Source organism: Tachypleus tridentatus, chromosome 13, assembly GCF_004210375.1.
Source record: "Tachypleus tridentatus isolate NWPU-2018 chromosome 13, ASM421037v1, whole genome shotgun sequence".
Classification (NCBI taxonomy): domain Eukaryota; kingdom Metazoa; phylum Arthropoda; class Merostomata; order Xiphosura; family Limulidae; genus Tachypleus; species Tachypleus tridentatus.
Genome location: NC_134837.1, coordinates 59,934,914 through 59,953,230, shown reverse-complemented (window position 1 = coordinate 59,953,230; position 18,317 = coordinate 59,934,914). Strand labels below are relative to the sequence as shown.

The 18,317-nt window shown below is 34.9% G+C and overlaps 1 protein-coding gene across 2 annotated transcripts in view; it reads right to left on the bottom strand.

Annotated features, from left to right (window-relative positions):
* Window positions 1-17,591, bottom strand: part of LOC143241012 (inverted formin-2-like) — a 75,305-nt gene extending 57,714 nt beyond the window's left edge. For both annotated transcript variants that reach the window (XM_076484416.1, XM_076484415.1), the window contains exons 1-3: window positions 16,755-17,591; window positions 8,783-8,898; window positions 1,417-1,576 (exon numbers count right to left, since the gene is read on the bottom strand). In XM_076484416.1, the coding sequence (XP_076340531.1) occupies window positions 1,417-1,576; window positions 8,783-8,898; window positions 16,755-17,379 (901 nt within the window). In that variant the 5' untranslated portion in view covers window positions 17,380-17,591. The remainder of the gene's footprint in view (window positions 1-1,416; window positions 1,577-8,782; window positions 8,899-16,754) is intronic.
* Between the last annotated feature and the right edge of the window lie 726 nt (window positions 17,592-18,317).

The window sequence follows — 18,317 nt, the reverse complement described above, 5'->3', positions numbered from 1 at the left end:
CTAAGTATATCAATCTACCAAATGTGTAGTGTATCTATTACCGTGTGACAAACACAAAACACTGAAATCAACTTGGCAGCCAAACTGACAGCTACACTTATAACATTAATAAGACTTTCACACCAAGTATCCATTCTTTAATTAGCTAGGCCACGTATCATCAGGCTTCAAGTATAACAAAATATGTGACCTAGCTAATTAACGATTATTCATTTTATAGTTCTGATCAATGCTATTAGTATAGCTATTAGTTTGACAACTAATTTTGATTTCCTTCCTTTGAGTCATACAGTCAATCGTTTTCATAGCCGCATTTTTTTCACACATAACGTGTTTTTGAGTAGATGTTGTGACTTTTTGTCAATACACACCAACAAACAACAGCAAGTAAGAAACTCATATTCGATAGTAACTAACATTAGCTTTAGGATCACAACCCAATTATTCAATCTGTAATTTACATAATCAACCAGATTCTTTAAAATATATGATAGAAGATTTTCTCTCATCGTTTTCTCTATAGTAACGTCATGGAATTCAGATTAAATGTCAGACCGATAACTCACGTGACTCTTTGCTTATCTCATTTTAAGCAGTAATAACAACCACCCAATATTTGTATATTATCTCCTTTGGTGCAGACACAACCACCCAATATTTGTATATTAACTCATTTTGTGCAATCACAACCACCTAATATTTGTATATTAACTCATTTTGTGCAATCACAACCACCTAATATTTGTATATTAACTCATTTTGTGCAATCACAACCACCTAATATTTGTATATTAACTCATTTGGTGCAGACACAACAAACTAATATTTGTGTATTAACTCATTTTGCAAACATAACCACCCAATATTTGTATATATTCCATTGTTTTGTGCAGATACAAACACCCAAATTTGTATATCATCTCCTATTGTGCAGTCACAACCAAATAATATTTGTATATTAAATGATTTTGTGCAGACACAACGGCCCAATATTTGTATATTAACTCATTTTGTGCAGACACAGCGATCCAATATTCATATATTACCTCCTTTTGTGCAAACATAACCACCCAATATTTGTATACTACCTCCTCTTGTGCAGACACAACCACCCAACATTTGTATACTACCTCCTCTTGTGCAGACACAACCATCCAACATTTGTATATATCTCCATTTGTGCAGTCACAACCAACTAATATTTATATACTAACTCATTTTGTGCAGACATAACCATCCAATATTTGTATATTACCTCCTTTTGTGCAGACACAACCACCCAATATTTGTATATTATCTCCATTTGTGCAGTCACAACCAACTGATATATGTATATTAACTCATTTTGTACAGATACGATCACCTAATATTTGTATATTAATTCATTTTGTGCAGTCACTTCTACTTATTACTTACCAATAAACTCATTTCGAATCCTCACCCTTTCATGAAAATCTTCCGCACTTGCTACTATACAGTTGATGAATGCCAAGATGGTTGCAGTATACGGTAGTACTTCAGCTTCTTTTAATTCATTCAGGAGAAGGCTAAACCTATAACGTTGATTCATCAGAACCTAAAGACCAAATACATATACAAGTCTCAACACGAAGAAAGTTTGTTGTTGGTTGACACTAAACATGAAAGAAAGACCATGTAGAGATGATTAGACAAGTAAACACAATAAAACAAGAAAAATCACATTACCAATAGAACAGTAACATTTAACAGCCTAGAAGGAAACAATAGCATTTAAAAACTACAAAACACTCTTAACAACTTAAAACCATTATTATTGAAACAGTAACACTTAAAAACTACAAAACACTGTTAACAGCGCGTAAGGCGTGCGACTCGTAATCTGAGGGTCGCGGGTTCGCGCCCGCGTCGCGCTAAACATGCTCGCCCTCCCAGCCGTGGGGGTGTATAATGTGACGGTCAATCCCACTATTCGTTGATAAAAGAGTAGCCCAAGAGTTGGCGGTGGGTGGTGATGACTAGCTGCCTTCCCTCTAGTCTTACACTGCTAAATTAGGGACGGCTAGCACAGATAGCCCTCGAGTAGCTTTGTGCGAAATTCCGAAACAAACAAAAACAAACAAAACCATTATCATTGAAACAGTAACACTTAAAAACTACAAAACACTGTTAACAGCTTAAAACCATTATCATTGAAACAGTAACACTTAAAAACTACAAAACACTGTTAACAGCTTAAAACCATTATCATTGAAACTGTAATGCTTAAAAACTACAAAACACTGTTAACAGCTTAAAACCATTATCATTGAAACTGTAATGCTTAAAACTACAAAACACTGTTAACAGCTTAAAACCATTATCATTGAAACTGTAATGCTTAAAACTACAAAACACTGTTAACAGCTTAAAACCATTATCATTGAAACAGTAACACTTAAAAACTACAAAACACTGTTAACAGCTTAAAACCATTATCATTGAAACTGTAATGCTTAAAAACTACAAAACACTGTTAACAGCTTAAAACCATTATCATTGAAACTGTAATGCTTAAAAACTACAAAACACTGTTAACAGCTTAAAACCATTATCATTGAAACAGTAACACTTAAAAACTACAAAACACTGTTAACAGCTTAAAACCATTATCATTGAAACTGTAATGCTTAAAAACTACAAAACACTGTTAACAGCTTAAAACCATTATAACTGAAATAGTAACACTTAAAAACTACAAAACACTCTTAACTAACGTGGCAGTTTTATGATGTAACAATTAGAGACCGTCATTTTTGTATTGTACTAACGTGGTAGTTTTACGACGTGACAATTAGAGGCCACTGTTTCCGTGAGACTTACACAGATGCCTTGATAAGGAAGACGCTTTTTCTTATTACTGTTAAAATGGCCTGAAGTACATCTGTAAACGTACTGGCTTCTGCCCTACTGTTCACAGATAAATAAATAATAGTTAAAGTTGTTGTAATTTGAACGTTTGATCTATTCTTGTTCGTTCGAAACTTCCACGAAATCAAACTCACAAAAGATATATATTACTTTACCTATGTATATACACATGGAGAAAATTATCATATGGAAACGTGAATTCACACGTTAACGTTACTACGTTTCTAATAATTATCGTTACTATAAAAATATCACACACATTAACTTACTTAATACTTGAACTGTAACTTTAATGTATATTAAACACATACATTAACTTAGTACTTGAATATTAAACACATATGTATAGATTACTGTTACTAAAACAACATTAAACACACATTTATAGGTTACTGTTACTAAATCAACACTAAATACATAGAGCTCACAGTTACTAAATCAACATTAAATACATACAGTTCATTATTAGTAAATCAACATTAAATACATACGGTTCACTGTTACTACACGAACATTGAATGCATAAATATAGATCACTGTAACAACGCGTATATTAAAACATGCATATAGGCCATTGTTACTACGCGAACATTAAACGTGTAACTCTCTGTTACTACATATTTTCACACACATTATAATTATGTTAATACACACTTTAAAGTACAGATAACTGTTACTACGTTCTATAAACCTAGCTGGAAGGATGTAAACTCACATTATTGTTACTAGGTTTTAAAGTCCAGTTGGGAGAACCTCAGTTAGTTTACTGAAGCAACAAGAAACGTAAACAATGTTCGTTAAAGCAGCTTTCTTACGTGTATTATATAAATATTTAAATCTATGTTAAGTATTACAGTTTAGCTCCAATTATTTGTAATTCGACCTAAGTTACAGTTGAACTAATGAGTTTCGTCATTAAATAGTGTCCTAAGGTTTTTTACTTGTTTCAACTGTTGAAGTCAGGTTTCTATCTGGTGCGTTTATTTTCAAACTTAATTCCTCTATGATAATTTATAGACATTTGCTTCTAGCCTTATTAACAACAATTGGTCGCTGCTTTAGCATGTATTCCTTCCACATGTGACAGACTTTATTACTATATTAAAGCTTACACAAATATAACTTTACAGAATTAATAACTGGACACATCAACAGAACTTCACAGAATTAATAGGTATGAAGAAGGTTGTGCTAAGATCACAACGTAGTGTGAAACTCAACCAAACAATCACACAAAGAGTCCTAAAAAAGGACAAACAGAATTGTTACCAGGGGCTTCACCAATATACCGCTTTCGGTTACTACACACCCTTCCCATCACTTCACTAGGAATTGCCGAAACGTTTGTTTCGTTCACTTTTAATTGGAGTGAAGATTGTGGGTTAACTATACTTGACCTATAGTAAACAGTAAATAAGCAGTTACTGTATTTACGTATCTACAGTTACTGTATGCACGACATTTTAGACAAAATGTTAGTGCTCTGCTGGTGTACAGTAACTGTATCTGTGACGTTCTGTACACGGTGTTGGTGTTCTACAAATGTACAGTTACTGTATCTGTGACTGTGACGTTCTGTACACGGTGTTGGTGTTCTACTAGTGTACAGTTACTGTATCTGTGATATTCTGTAGATAGTGTTTTACTGGTGTACAGTTACTGTATCTGTGACATTCTGTACACGGTGTTGGTGTTCTACTGATAACATTGTCTATAACAAAATGTTTAGCAGACAATACACAAAGTTTTCTCCAATGTTGAGAATGATAAAACGGTCTAACATGTCACATCCTAAGTTCGTATTCTCTCGTGGACTGATAGTGTCCACAACAGAATCCAGTAGCACTTGTTGATATCTGATGCACTTTCTACTCACTCTGTGACCAGTTATCAATTCTGTATCTACTTTAGGTGTTGACCACTTGATGGCATACCAGGAGATTATTGTTCCAAACATAGGACTGTACAAGAACCACACGTAATGATGACCACATGATTGTATAACAACGGTAATTTGATGGCATGATTTATTGGAATTATCACTGTGGTACAGTTGTGTCATAGCATATCTAATATATAACATTTCCTTGTGATATAGTGATATCAAGTCGTGTCCAATATATAACATTTATTTGTGGTACTGGTGTTACAGCATATCTAATATATAACTTTTCCTTGTGGTATTTTAGTATCCCAACATATCCAGTATAGTATGCAAGATTCTTTCTTACTTCTTGTAAAGAACTGACTGTTACAACTGTAACCTGCTTTTTACCATTTGTAAATGATATATCGCTGATCTGACAGTAACTGTGATGACAAACCATCATTTATCGTATGACAGTTATTGTTCCCGATTGGCAGTCGGTATAACTTTCTGGTTTAGTCGTAACGAACAAAACCTGCTTATATTTCTTCACTCCCTGGCTCGTGAGATTAAAATAGTTCCTTACTGGTTCAATAAAAACACATTTCTTTCTTCCAAACGATAAAACATAGTGTAGTGGTATGATGCAAATCCATGTTTTTTACACAACTGTATTTCAAATAACTTTTATATTTACACATGTACACGTTTCTTAGGTAACAAAACTAACATAACGAAACAGAACACCATTAACAAAGTCAATTACAGTTATGAAACAAAGCTATGTCAACATAATTAATCAGGATAATGAAACAAAGTTACGTTGACATAATCAATTAGGTAATGTTTGTTTGTTTGTTTTGTTTTGGAATTTCGCACAAAGCTACTCGAGGGCTATCTGTGCTAGCTGTTCCTAATTTAGCAGTGTAAGACTAGAGGGAAGGCAGCTAGTCATCACCACCCACCGCCAACTCTTGGGCTACTCTTTTACCAACGAATAGTGGGATTGACCGTCACATTATACACCCCCACGGCTGGGAGGGCGAGCATGTTTAGCGCGAACCCGCGACCCTCGGATTACGAGTCGCACGCCTTACGCGCTTGGCCATGCCGGGCCAAATTAGGTAATGAAAAAGAGATGTAGTGTGTGTGTGTTTTCTTATACTAAAGCCCCATCAGGCTTCTGCTGTGTCCACCGACGGGAATCGAGCCCCTGATTTTAGCGTTGTATCAGTGGAGGACGAGATTTATTAACATAATAAACTACGGTAATGAAACAAACTATATTAACATAATTAATTGGGTAAGGAAGCAAAGCTATATTAATATAACCAATTAAAATAATGAAACAAAGGCTAACATAATTAATCAGAGTAACGAAACAGAGCTACATTCATACACATAAAGTAAGCTGTCGTACTTAATTACGGTTAAGACAATAAGTTATATATATAAGTCAATTACAGTTATATATATATATATATATATACACATGTTAATACTTTATTACAGTAGAGACACAGAATACAGATATGAAAGATTAAATGGTTAATTACGGTAGATAAACAGATACACATTTTACAAAAGTTGAAATAGTTAATTACGGTAGAAAATCAAAAGTAAATTTATCCAAGTTTCAAAAGGTTAAAAATATTACGTATTGGTACAAAAATATGTTTAAGAAAACATTTTATATTAAATATACAAAGTAAAGAAACATACTTCAAACGTCAACATAACTGTGTTGATGAAATAGTTGTGGTTATACATGTTTTACAACTTAATTATGACAAAGTTATAAATAAACAGGGCTGACTGCGCATCGTAACGCGCACATAACTGAGAATTTTTCACAGGTTATAAACATAAATTACAAAAAAGAAAGAACAAATATCCATCATTCTTAATAAAAATGTAATAGAAATAATACATGATAAAATTAATTATTTTTACATTATAAATTTTTGAACTTTCCTCTTCCAAACAGAGGTGAACCAAAAATGCCACTGACGGTTTCTTATGTACTGTAGTACTTCTTCGGTATTGTAGTATTTCGTATGTATTGTAGAACTTCTTAGGTACTGTAATATTTCTTATGTATTGTAGTACTTCTTAGGTACTGTAGTATTGATTATGTATTGTAGTATTTCTTGTGTATTGTAGTACTTCTTATGTATTGTAGTATTTCGTATGTATTGTAGAACTTCTTAGGTACTGTAATATTTCTTATGTATTGTAGTACTTCTTAGGTACTGTAGTATTGATTATGTATTGTAGTATTTCTTGTGTATTGTAGTACTTCTTATGTATTGTAGTATTTCGTATGTATTGTAGAACTTCTTAGGTACTGTAGTATTTCTTGTGTATTGTAGTACTTCTTAGGTACTGTAGTATTGATTATGTATTGTAGTAATTTGTAGGTGTTGTACTATTTATCATGTACTGTAGTATTTCTTATGTACTGTAGTATTTCTTGTGTATTGTAGTATTTCTTGTGTATTGTAGTACTTCTTATGTATTGTAGTATTTCGCATGTATTGTAGTACTTCTTAGGTATTGTAGTATTTCTTAGGTATTGTAGTACTTTTTATGTATTGTAGTACTACTCAGGTATTGTAGTACTTCTAATAGATTGTAGTACCCCTTATATACTATATTATTTCTTATGTATTGTAGTACTTCTTATTTATTGCACAATTTCTTATGTATTGTAGTACTTCTTAGGTATTGTACAATTTCTTAGGTACTGTAGTATTTCTTAGGTTCTGTAGTATTTGGAGAAATGTATAGTTCTTAATGTCTAACGTTAACGTATTAGTACTTAAACACATTTTCAATGAATTAGAAGAGGAAACTTTAATAACATATTTCATAACAAATATTGAAAATATTTATACATACTATATATATTTATTAATATTTATACATATTTCAAAATAGTAATTTAAACAAAATTATTAAATCCATACTAACAATAATTTCTAAACTTTATAGGCCCAGCATGGCCAAGTGTGTTAAGGCGTTCGACTCGTAATCCGAGGGTCGCGGGTTCGAATCCCTGTCGCACCAAACATGCTCGCCCTTTCAGCCGTGGGGCGTTATAAAGTGACGGTCAATCCCACTATTCGTTGGTAAAAGAGTAGCCCAAGAGTTGGCGGTGGGTGGTGATGACTAGCTGCCTTCCCTGTAGTCTTACACTGCTAAATTAGGAACGGCTAGCGCAGATAGCCCTCGAGTAGACTTGCGCGAAATTCAAAACAAACTAACTAAATTTTATTGTAGGGAGAAAATTAGAGTTACTTATTGAATATTTCATAGCATGTGGGTGGGTTAATGTAGTGGTGCTTATATAATCTTCCTCATATGAGACCCGCCACTGTGTGGATGTCTTTAAAACCACTGAAGATACAGACAGGAGCATGGTAGGATGGAAGCTATACGTATAACATTGATTGGATGAAGTATATTAATAGCCAAACATCTTGATGTTTACGTCCATTCATCATACTGAAGGCTGAAATGCTACCTACAAGGACAATTGTGCCATCTCTTCCATTGGTGTAACGTATTTGATTATTTCTTGTTGCTTTTTAATTTTTAAAGTTTTTTTATTAATTTCTTCTTCTTATGAACCAACAACTTTCCACAGACAGCGAAAGATGGTCAAGTTGTTGTGGGCTACAGTAAAAGATGGCCAATTTGTTGGGGGTTAGAGCACTTACGTCTAATCAATTTTGTATTATTAATCTTCATCATGTGAGATTAAGTTGAGGATAAACTGGATAGATGGTATACTCTCAAAATAATTTGGGTCTACTTCTGCCAGTACCTGTAAAAACCAGTGAACATTACATAATGATCCACCTTAATATTTGTCTCCAGATGTTTGTGTTGTGACTGGGATATATTTCTTTGTTTAAGTTTTTAGCTTTTATTAATACATATATTTTTTCAGGTAAAAACAGAAATAAAGCAGAGATGTATCAATACATTTTCACTTTATCAAAACTTTTAAACTTTACAAACCTTATAGTTTTCTAAAGCGTCAATTGCCAAAATGTGACCTTTTTCAGCATAAACACAGACTGCAGAGAGAAGCTCGAAGACCTGTTTCTTTACCAAAGTGTTCTTTGTGTTCAAGGCTGTAAATAGAAACAAAATTTTAGAAATTCAATGATTAGTTTTAATAAAACAGACTTCTTTCAAACACTGTGAAGTATATCTTTATCATCAATATGATATTTATAATTAAGAAATTTAAATAATGTTCTTCTAGTTAAACAAAAACTTTCAAACTATTTTGTCTAAAGTACTGAACATATAAAAAGTTAACTTGATTTAATATCAAGAGAATAAAATATGTGTATTATTCTTGGAAATTTTGTCTCAGATAACTTTGTTGGTTTCATGGTTGTTATTGAAAGTATGGTTTCATGTGACCTCATCAATTCTACGGCTGTTATTGTTACTGAAAGTGTGGTTTCACGTGACCTCATCCATTCTACAGTTGTTATTGTGACTGAAAGTATGGTTTCACGTGACCTCATCAATTCTAAGACTGTTATTTGACTAAACGTATAGTTTCACGTGACCTCATCAATTCTACGGCTGTTATTGCTACTGAAAGTATGGTTTCATGTGACCTCATCAACTGTGTAGCTGTATTGTTTCTGGCAGTATACTTTCACGTAACTTCATGGACTGTATGGCTGATACAGTTACTATTACAAATAACCACAATTACTATATCAATAAAAATTTCCTACTAACCTTGTTATTATATCAATAAAACCTTCCTAACAACCAACACTTCAAATAACCTGATTACTATATCAATAAAACCTTCCTACTAACCAACACTTCAAATAACCTGGTTCTTATATCAATAAAACCTTCCTAACAAACATTTCAAATAACCTGGTTCTTATATCAATAAAACCTTCCTAACAAACATTTCAAATAACCTGGTTCTTATATCAATAAAACCTTCCTAATAACCAACTCCATTATACAACTTAATCATTCTACCTATTAAAACCTTCCCAGTGACGAACTTTTCAATTAATATGATCATTTGAAAACAATGAAGGTCTGTGGTAGCTAAACGTAATTCATGTATTATCGAATCTAAGTATTGTAAAATTATCCCATCAAGTACCAATGTATTTTATTGTCACTTTATCACTAATAAATGTTGTAATGGCGAATTTACGTTTTTAAATTTTACCTTTCAATTAAATATTTATTTTGGACCTTTATTCATATTTATTGAATTTGTGAGTAAATGCTTTTCCATAAGTAATGTCTTACAGTGGCACAGCGACTGCGGACTTAAACGCTAAAACCCGGGTTTTAATATCTGTAGTGGGCAGAGCACGTATAGTCCAATGTGTACCTTTGTACTTAACTTCAAACAAACAAACCACAACTGAATCAGTAACTTAAGGACGGTATGTGTTTTACCCACATCTTTTCGTACATCCTGTATGCTCCCTTTCACAACTAATTTGTACTAATATTTCCGTGTTTTCAACACTGAGAAATCACAAAACTTTTTGTTTCTTTAAATAGCGTGTATGTCCTGGTTCAAATTTCCTGTTATTCTAAATGTGTAGATGTGGGTGTAAAGTAAAACCACACAAACGTGGGATCTGTGTTAAAGATAGCGGCATGTCTGCAGACACCAGTAGAAACCGATACCCATGGCGGGCAGAGCACAGATAGTCCATTGTGTAGCTTTGTGTTTAATTTTAAATAAACAATCTATGTTGAAATGTCCCTATTGTTAAACAGCGATCAATCTAAGAACTTACAACGCTAATGCCCGCGGCTTTTGGAAACAGCTTGTCTGACCAATGGTTGCATCAGCGCATGTACAAAAATCACATGTAATTTATTCATTACTTGAATGTGGGTATTAAGATTCTTACATCCGCTGATTGGGTCTATAAGTCACAGAAGATGTCTTCTTCGTTTCCAAGATAATAATGTATTTGTATACCAATAAAACAGTTACTGTCCTTATCTGTTGACTTATTAGTATAATGTGTGTATACCAACTAAACAGTTACTGTCCTTGTCTGTTCATTTATTAGGATAATATGTGTATACCAATAAAACAGTTACCGTCCTTATCTGCTGATTTATTGGGATGATATGTGTATATCAATAAAACAGTTACTGTTCTTATCTGCTGACTTATTAGGATAATATATGTATACCGACAAAACAGTTAGTCCTTATCTGTTGACTTATTAAGATAATAAAATAATAATTAGATGTTGAAAAGAATGTAATTATCAAACTTTGTCTGCATCAAAGAGGAGCGATATTTAAGTCGGGCATGAAGGGGCGATTACCCCACCTTTACCTAATATCATGATTATTTTAAAAACATTACGTGTATATGCACTCTTTCAATGGTTATTACACAATTTATGGCTTCCTCTGGTAGGATAAAGTTATGTTAACGCATTTAAAATGATACATTCCGAGGTTCGATTCCATGCGATGGACACAGCAAATGGCTCACTGTCGCTTTGCTCTAAAAACAGCCAACCAATCATACTGCATAGGAAACAATCCGATCCAACCAATCATACTGTATAGGAAACAATCCGATCCAACCAATCATACTGTATAGGAGACAATCCGATCCAACCAATCATACTGTATAGGAGACAATCCGATCCAACCAATCATACTGTATAGGAGACAATCCGATAAACTGATTACACATTAACCTTGAGAAAAAACAACAACAGAGCCCAACTAAGCCTCGTACCATTAATAAAGTCGTCAATGAAAAGAGTAAATGGCATTCCTGTTAACAAAGGTATGAAAACATTAAATAAAGTTTCAATCCACATAGCAACAAATGCTTATGAATAAATTTTCGAAATTTTACGACGAACGTTAAACTGAAACCTGATCCGCACAAATTTCACGTTGTTTTGTAGCAATAGAATTCAACTTTATTTTAGATTACAATTGATAGTAATTTGTATTTACCTGTTAGTAGCAGTTCGGCATATTTGTGCATGTCTGAAGTTCAGTAAAAAGCTACACAATGGGCTATCTATGCCCAGCCCACCACGAGTATGGAAAAACCGGTTTCTAGTGTTGGAAATGTGCAGAAACATCGCTGTGGTTTTCAGTTTCCTGTACCATTGCAAAAACAGGCCTCCGTTACTTTTGGCGGCCATTTTAAAATATGGCTGACAAAAATTTTGACGACATTAAATCATAACCTCAGCTTATAAAGCACCCCGCAGTACTTCATCCACATTTATGCACAAGTATACAAACATAGAGACAGTATCTGTAAGACTCTTGCATAATGCACTAAACTATTTTAATAAGAATGATTTAATGTGTGATCTCGACAGATACTACGTACATGATGAACATAGTCCTAAGTACCTCTCTCCAATGAATCTATATTTAAAAATATAAATCAAGCTGGCCACCATGCACTAGTCGTTTAGAATTTGTATAATATTCATAGTTTGCTGTTGTTTATATGTATATATACTCTTCAAAACAAGAAACGCAAAAGGGATATTTTTGTTAATTTTAAGAGAAATATATGTAATAACGTTACAAGCTCAGAGTATGTGATGTTACACGTGTTAAGACACTGATTGTCAGACCAAAATGACAATAAAAGTTGTGCACTTTGAAAACGGAGGAAAACATCGGATTTTTTGCTAAAACGCATTCGTGTCCAATACATTTGTTTGAGAGATCTGCATGTTCTGCAAGTGCAACGTGTGCAAAATCCCTATAAAACTGACGGGTTATCGGTTTCCATAGCTCAGTGTTAAGCCACCGACACGCAATACAGTTACGCCAAGACTGACTGAAGCACAACGCAACAACGCCATTGATCGCTTGGAAGCAGGCGAATCTCGATCACATGATGCCAGAGCTGTGAATGTCCACCCAAGCACCATCACAAGACTATGAAATCGTCACCAACAACATGGATCAACTCGTGACCGTCCACGATCTGGCAGACCTCGTGTGACCACGCCCGCACAAGATCGCTACATCCGGTTACGTCACCTTCGTGATAGGACCACCACTGCGACGTCTACTGCCTCAACCATACCAGAGCTGCGTAGGATTTCCGATCAGACTGTACGCAACCGTCTACGAGATGCAGGAATCCGACCTCGACGTCCAGTCAGAGGCGTCATCCTCACCCAGCAACATTGTCAAGCACGGCTGCAGTGGACTCGGGAACATCGGGTATGGCCTCATCGACGATGGAGGCATGTTTGGTTCAGCGATGAATCACGTTTTATGCTTCGTAGGCAGGATGGAAGGACCCGTGTTTACCGTCGCCGAGGTGAACGTTTTGCAGCAAACTGTGTGCAGGATGTTGACAGATTTGGTGGTGGCAGCGTCATGATGTGGGCTGCCATTGCCTACAATGCCAGAACAGACCTTTTGCACATTCGAGGGAATCTTACGGCTTAACGATACGTCGACGAGATTCTTAGGCCCCATATGCAACCCATCATGGTGAACGTCAACGACGTTTTTCAACATGACAACGCCCGTCCTCACACAGCCCGACTCACCACTGTCTTCTTGAGACACCACAACATCAACGTTCTTCCCTGGCCCTCCAGATCACCAGATTTAAACCCCATCGAATAACTTTGGGACGAGTTGGACCGACGTCTGCGACGGTGACAACCTCAAACGCAGACTCTACCACATCTTGCAGCAGCTTTGCAGGCTAAGTGGACAGCCATTCCACACGATGTGATTCGTCATCTCATCGCTTCCATGGGCAGGAGATGCCAAGCAGTTATTGATGCTCACGGGGGGCATACTCGTTATTGACGTTGAGTGACGTCAAACTTCAACTAGTGAGCGTGGACTTTGCCTTTGCAGACTTTGGATGTTCAGCAGTGAATGTGCAAAGTTTCACACATGTCATATAGAACTACCCGGAATAAACTTGTTAACAATTTATCTCAAATTTTGCCTTTTGCGTTTCTTTTTTTGAAGAGTATACAAATTGATTTAAAATTTAATAATGATGAAAAAGGAAAAAATAAATAAATTTAAAAAAGCAAGTCAAGACAATAAATGTACATTGCCCTGAAAAGGGCCTACGTACTGTGGGTTACTCTGGCCCTAAAGCACTACAACTACAGCACAGTAGTAGCCGACATGAAAGTTAGGGATAGAGGAAGAGGTATTTTGCACCTGACCCTCCTGGATATCTACAATCCAACATACCCAAACACTTACAAAGAAGAAGGATAGAAGAAGAAGACATTAAAAAATCGACATTATATTACAGTCATATATACTAAGTATTGCCACATATAAATATATCATTTATAAATATAAGTTATTGTCACTTTGCCCAACATTTTGTTATTTTCAGGTTTACGGGCGAAAATATTAAAAAATTTGTATGCGAAGAAGGGCAAAATAAAAGCTGTAAATATTAATAAATTATGTAAATAATTTTAAGAAAGTGATTATCGAACGATAAACTGAAGTTGATATGTATTAAACGTAACACATCCGTGACAGTTTGGTGGATAGATGTAACTAGTACTGTCCAAGCTGTTTGTTGTTCATCAATATGTCTTGAACATTGAAATAAATCGACCTCCATATGGACAATCTAATATTTTTCTCTGACCAACAAATAAATTTAAATACGCTAAATTAAAGTTTACATTTATTGTACTTTGATACGATGCATCCGTAAGCCTAAAATTAAAACAATATTGACCTTATCAGTATAATTTCAATATTGTTTTCTATTAACCGGTTATTCATTTGTTAGTGTTTGACTTACATGACTTGATTTCCAAAATGTTTGTTATAATAATAGTATGGTATCAACAGATGTTGTGAATGTTAATTAAAGATGGTGACTAAATGTAGATATTTATAATAACCTGATATTGGTAACTCACAGTTTCCAGCTGGTCATTCCAAAACCGCCTCGTTCTTCAAGGGAATAGTCGACGAAAACTGACTGGACCAAGTGCGTTTTTTGCGAAACTTTTCAATGTTCAACTAACTCGTCATGTTGGTACTGACCGGGAGTATTCTACCCGTTTCTCATGTTGGTACTGATCGGGGTATTCTATCTATTTGTCATGTTGGTACTGATCGGGAGTATTCTACCCGTTTCTCATGTTGGTACTGATCGGGGTATTCTACACATTTGTCATGTTGGTACTGATCGGGGTATTATACACATTTGTCATGTTGGTACTGATCGGGGTATTCTACACATTTGTCAAGTCTAAGTTCGATTCCATAAGATGCCTATTCCAACAGACATTCAATGAGAGAGAAAATGGTGTAGATGCCACTCCTATAAAGAATAAGGTAAAATGGCACAACTCCTGCCATACATTAGTGAAATAAGTTCTACACAGATTGTGAAATCGAGCATCAAGAGGAAGAAACGAGGAGTTTGTTTTATGTAGGATAATGTGTCCACAAGTGAAACTTCATCAACGGTTCACGTGTTAGGAAATGTGTATTGAAACTACAGTGTTCACTTGACAAACTAAGTGCAGGGGAAAACACATCCGACGTGACTGTCCTCGAACAATTCACCATCCTGCTGTACGACAGATCGAACAATAAAACTCGACAAGAATTGTTCAACGGGAAAAGACCAGAGACGGATGCACTAGCACTAACGGGAGTGGTACTACTGTATTTTCAAGACTGCTGGTATGGTTATTAAAACTTTAATTAAAATAAAGTACAGAACAACGGAGTGGTACTACCTACTGCAACATATTAAAAGGGATGTGCACTAGGACGGTAACTGCTGGGGTAAAGTTAACCTTGGCATACCCCCCCCCCCCAACAACGAGGAATGGACTGATCTGTGGAACTGGAGACCTAAGTTGATCACTTTGCATCAAGAGAACTCCTTCACTGTAATTGCAATAAATATTACAGAGGTCGCTGCCACTGTAAGAAAAGATCATTAAAGTGTACTGCATTGTATCAACCTTGTGTCGAACAAGATTGTGACTTATAAAGTGCATGGCACCACAGCCAATGACTCATAAAGTTTGTTAAATTACATTTTCATATTTTGCTGACTGAACACTATTTTGCCGAAGTTGTGGATATATTTTTTGTTGTTTTTATCGTATATAAAATAATATCATATTTTGAATGGCATATTTATGTATGACTACCTTTAAATGCATTTAGCTGTAATATAATGCAGACTTTTTAATGTCATCAGAATTTTTGGCAGCCATATTTTAAAATGGTCGATTCATTATCATCGGATCCAGTGGGGGTCCATCTATCTGGTCATACCTTACGTCATTAAAAAGAAAATGGTTGAACTTAGTAGAGAGGATAAAAAGTTCCTAGAGTTGCTGACGGGTGAAACCAAGATGTTCAATATTAGTGGGTAAGAAATGCTCATCACTAAGTCTAAAGTTACATCAGATATTGGTTTATGAAGATTCAATATCAAAACCAGCCATAACGTATTCATCGACAGAGGGAATTTTAGAAGCAAAGATAACGAATAGGTGATCGTGAATTCGTCAAAGGTAGGGTGTTTAATTATAGGAACAATAAATATAGACCCTTTAGCTACTGTGTAATGTGTATATTGATTTAACCATCCATTTTACGCTTTTCCTAATAAGTAAATAAATTAATGATTATCTTATATTATAATTGTAATAGTAATAATGTCTGTAACATAATTTTCAGATTTCGCTGATGATGGAATAAGTTATTCCAGAACATTCAAACTTGTCAATAAAATGTTGTATGCTTTGCCAACCGTCGTCATTTTCATTATTAAATTTCGGTTTCCCAACAACTGTTTACTTTAACATTGTTACATAAACAGTTATTTCATGTAGCAATATTTTTCTTTAACAGTCATATAAACAACTGTTTAGTTTAACAATGTTATATAAACATTTGTTTTACTTCAACAGTGTTATACAAAAACTATTTTTACCTCTGGCTAGCTTCCTAGTATACTCCGAATGGTCCACAATGTAGTCCAGTCCAGGTCGAGAGTTCATCACGGTCCTAACACACCCCACACACTCGAGTTGTAATAATGCATCCTCAAAACGAGCCCCATTACCACTTCTTTCACTTAATCGTTCTAGACTTTCGAAGAGAACATCGAGACCGTCCAGTTCCAAAAACTCCAACATCCAGTGCCGATCACATCGGCTTAGCAGTTTCTTCATACCAGCATAGTTTTGTACACTGGGCATACGCAGTAGCCGAACGCACGTTTCGGGATCCCAGTTGTCGTATTTCCCTTGTCCGATGTCATCCAACAATGTACTAGATCTCTTGAATAAAGTTTTTATTGTCTTGTCATTGTACTCCTGGTGAAGATATTCTCTATTATCTATTGTTGAAAGTGCATCGTTCTTTTTGTCATTCAAATCCTGTTGAAAATCTTCCACCGATATCATAGTCTCATCCGTCAGGGTACTAGGGGCATGTACACTGTCCGAAACAGCCTCGTACTTCTGTACGTTGTCTTCAGTCGCAGAAGTCCGACGACAAGCGAAAGTTTTGTCCAAAAGTACAGACCACTTAGACTCGCAGGACTGTCGCTGCATTTCTCACTGTTTTAATTTAATACTCCTCTAGTTAAAATTCACATCAATTTAACGGAATAAGTACGTATTATTGACACATTTATCGACATTCACTTGTTAAAAGGAAACTTCTGTGGCAGGAAACCTGATACAAATATATTAAACTTCATGAATTGTCTAACCCGCCGTTCATAGAACTACTCTATTCCTACAGTGATCTGAGAACTACGCAACTTCAGATCAACCTGTACACTACGTTCCCGCCAACAGCTGCCGAACTAGTGTAGACCACGTGACCGCCTGTGGTTATATGGAAGTACCAGCACAATGCTTTACTGTTACATATAAAGCACAGCCATAGTTTACATAAACATCTTAGGTGTATCAACAATTACTAACAGTTTCCATACTATCGTATCCATAATCTTAGAATACAGTTCTTAACAAAAATTACTTAAGAAACTCAATATACAGCAGTGTATAGCATCAAAGAATGTAATGTAGTAAATACTAAACAGAGATGGTTGTTTACCCATAAATAAAACAGCTAAATACTCGAAGGGAAGATCAGTAAATATAAACACGTATTATATTCACTAATTACCCTTAACTAAAACAGCTAAATACCCAATAACAAAATCAGTAATTATTAAGGTATTACATCCATTATTTACCCTTTAGTAAAATACCCCTTGAATACCTAAATAGCATATAATACGATCAGTAAACGTTAAACATTATTTTCATTATTTACTCATAATTGGAACAGTGGAATGTCTACATTTATCACTAGAAACCGAGTTTCGATACTCGTGATGGGTAGAGCAAAGATAGTCCTTTGTGCTTAATAACAAACAGTATTAATCCTGCGTGGGGGTAAATTGGCAAATTGAGTTAAAAATTCATTTCCGTTAATAGATCGACTATGTTGTGTTTTAATCAATCAAGTTTTTTACGTG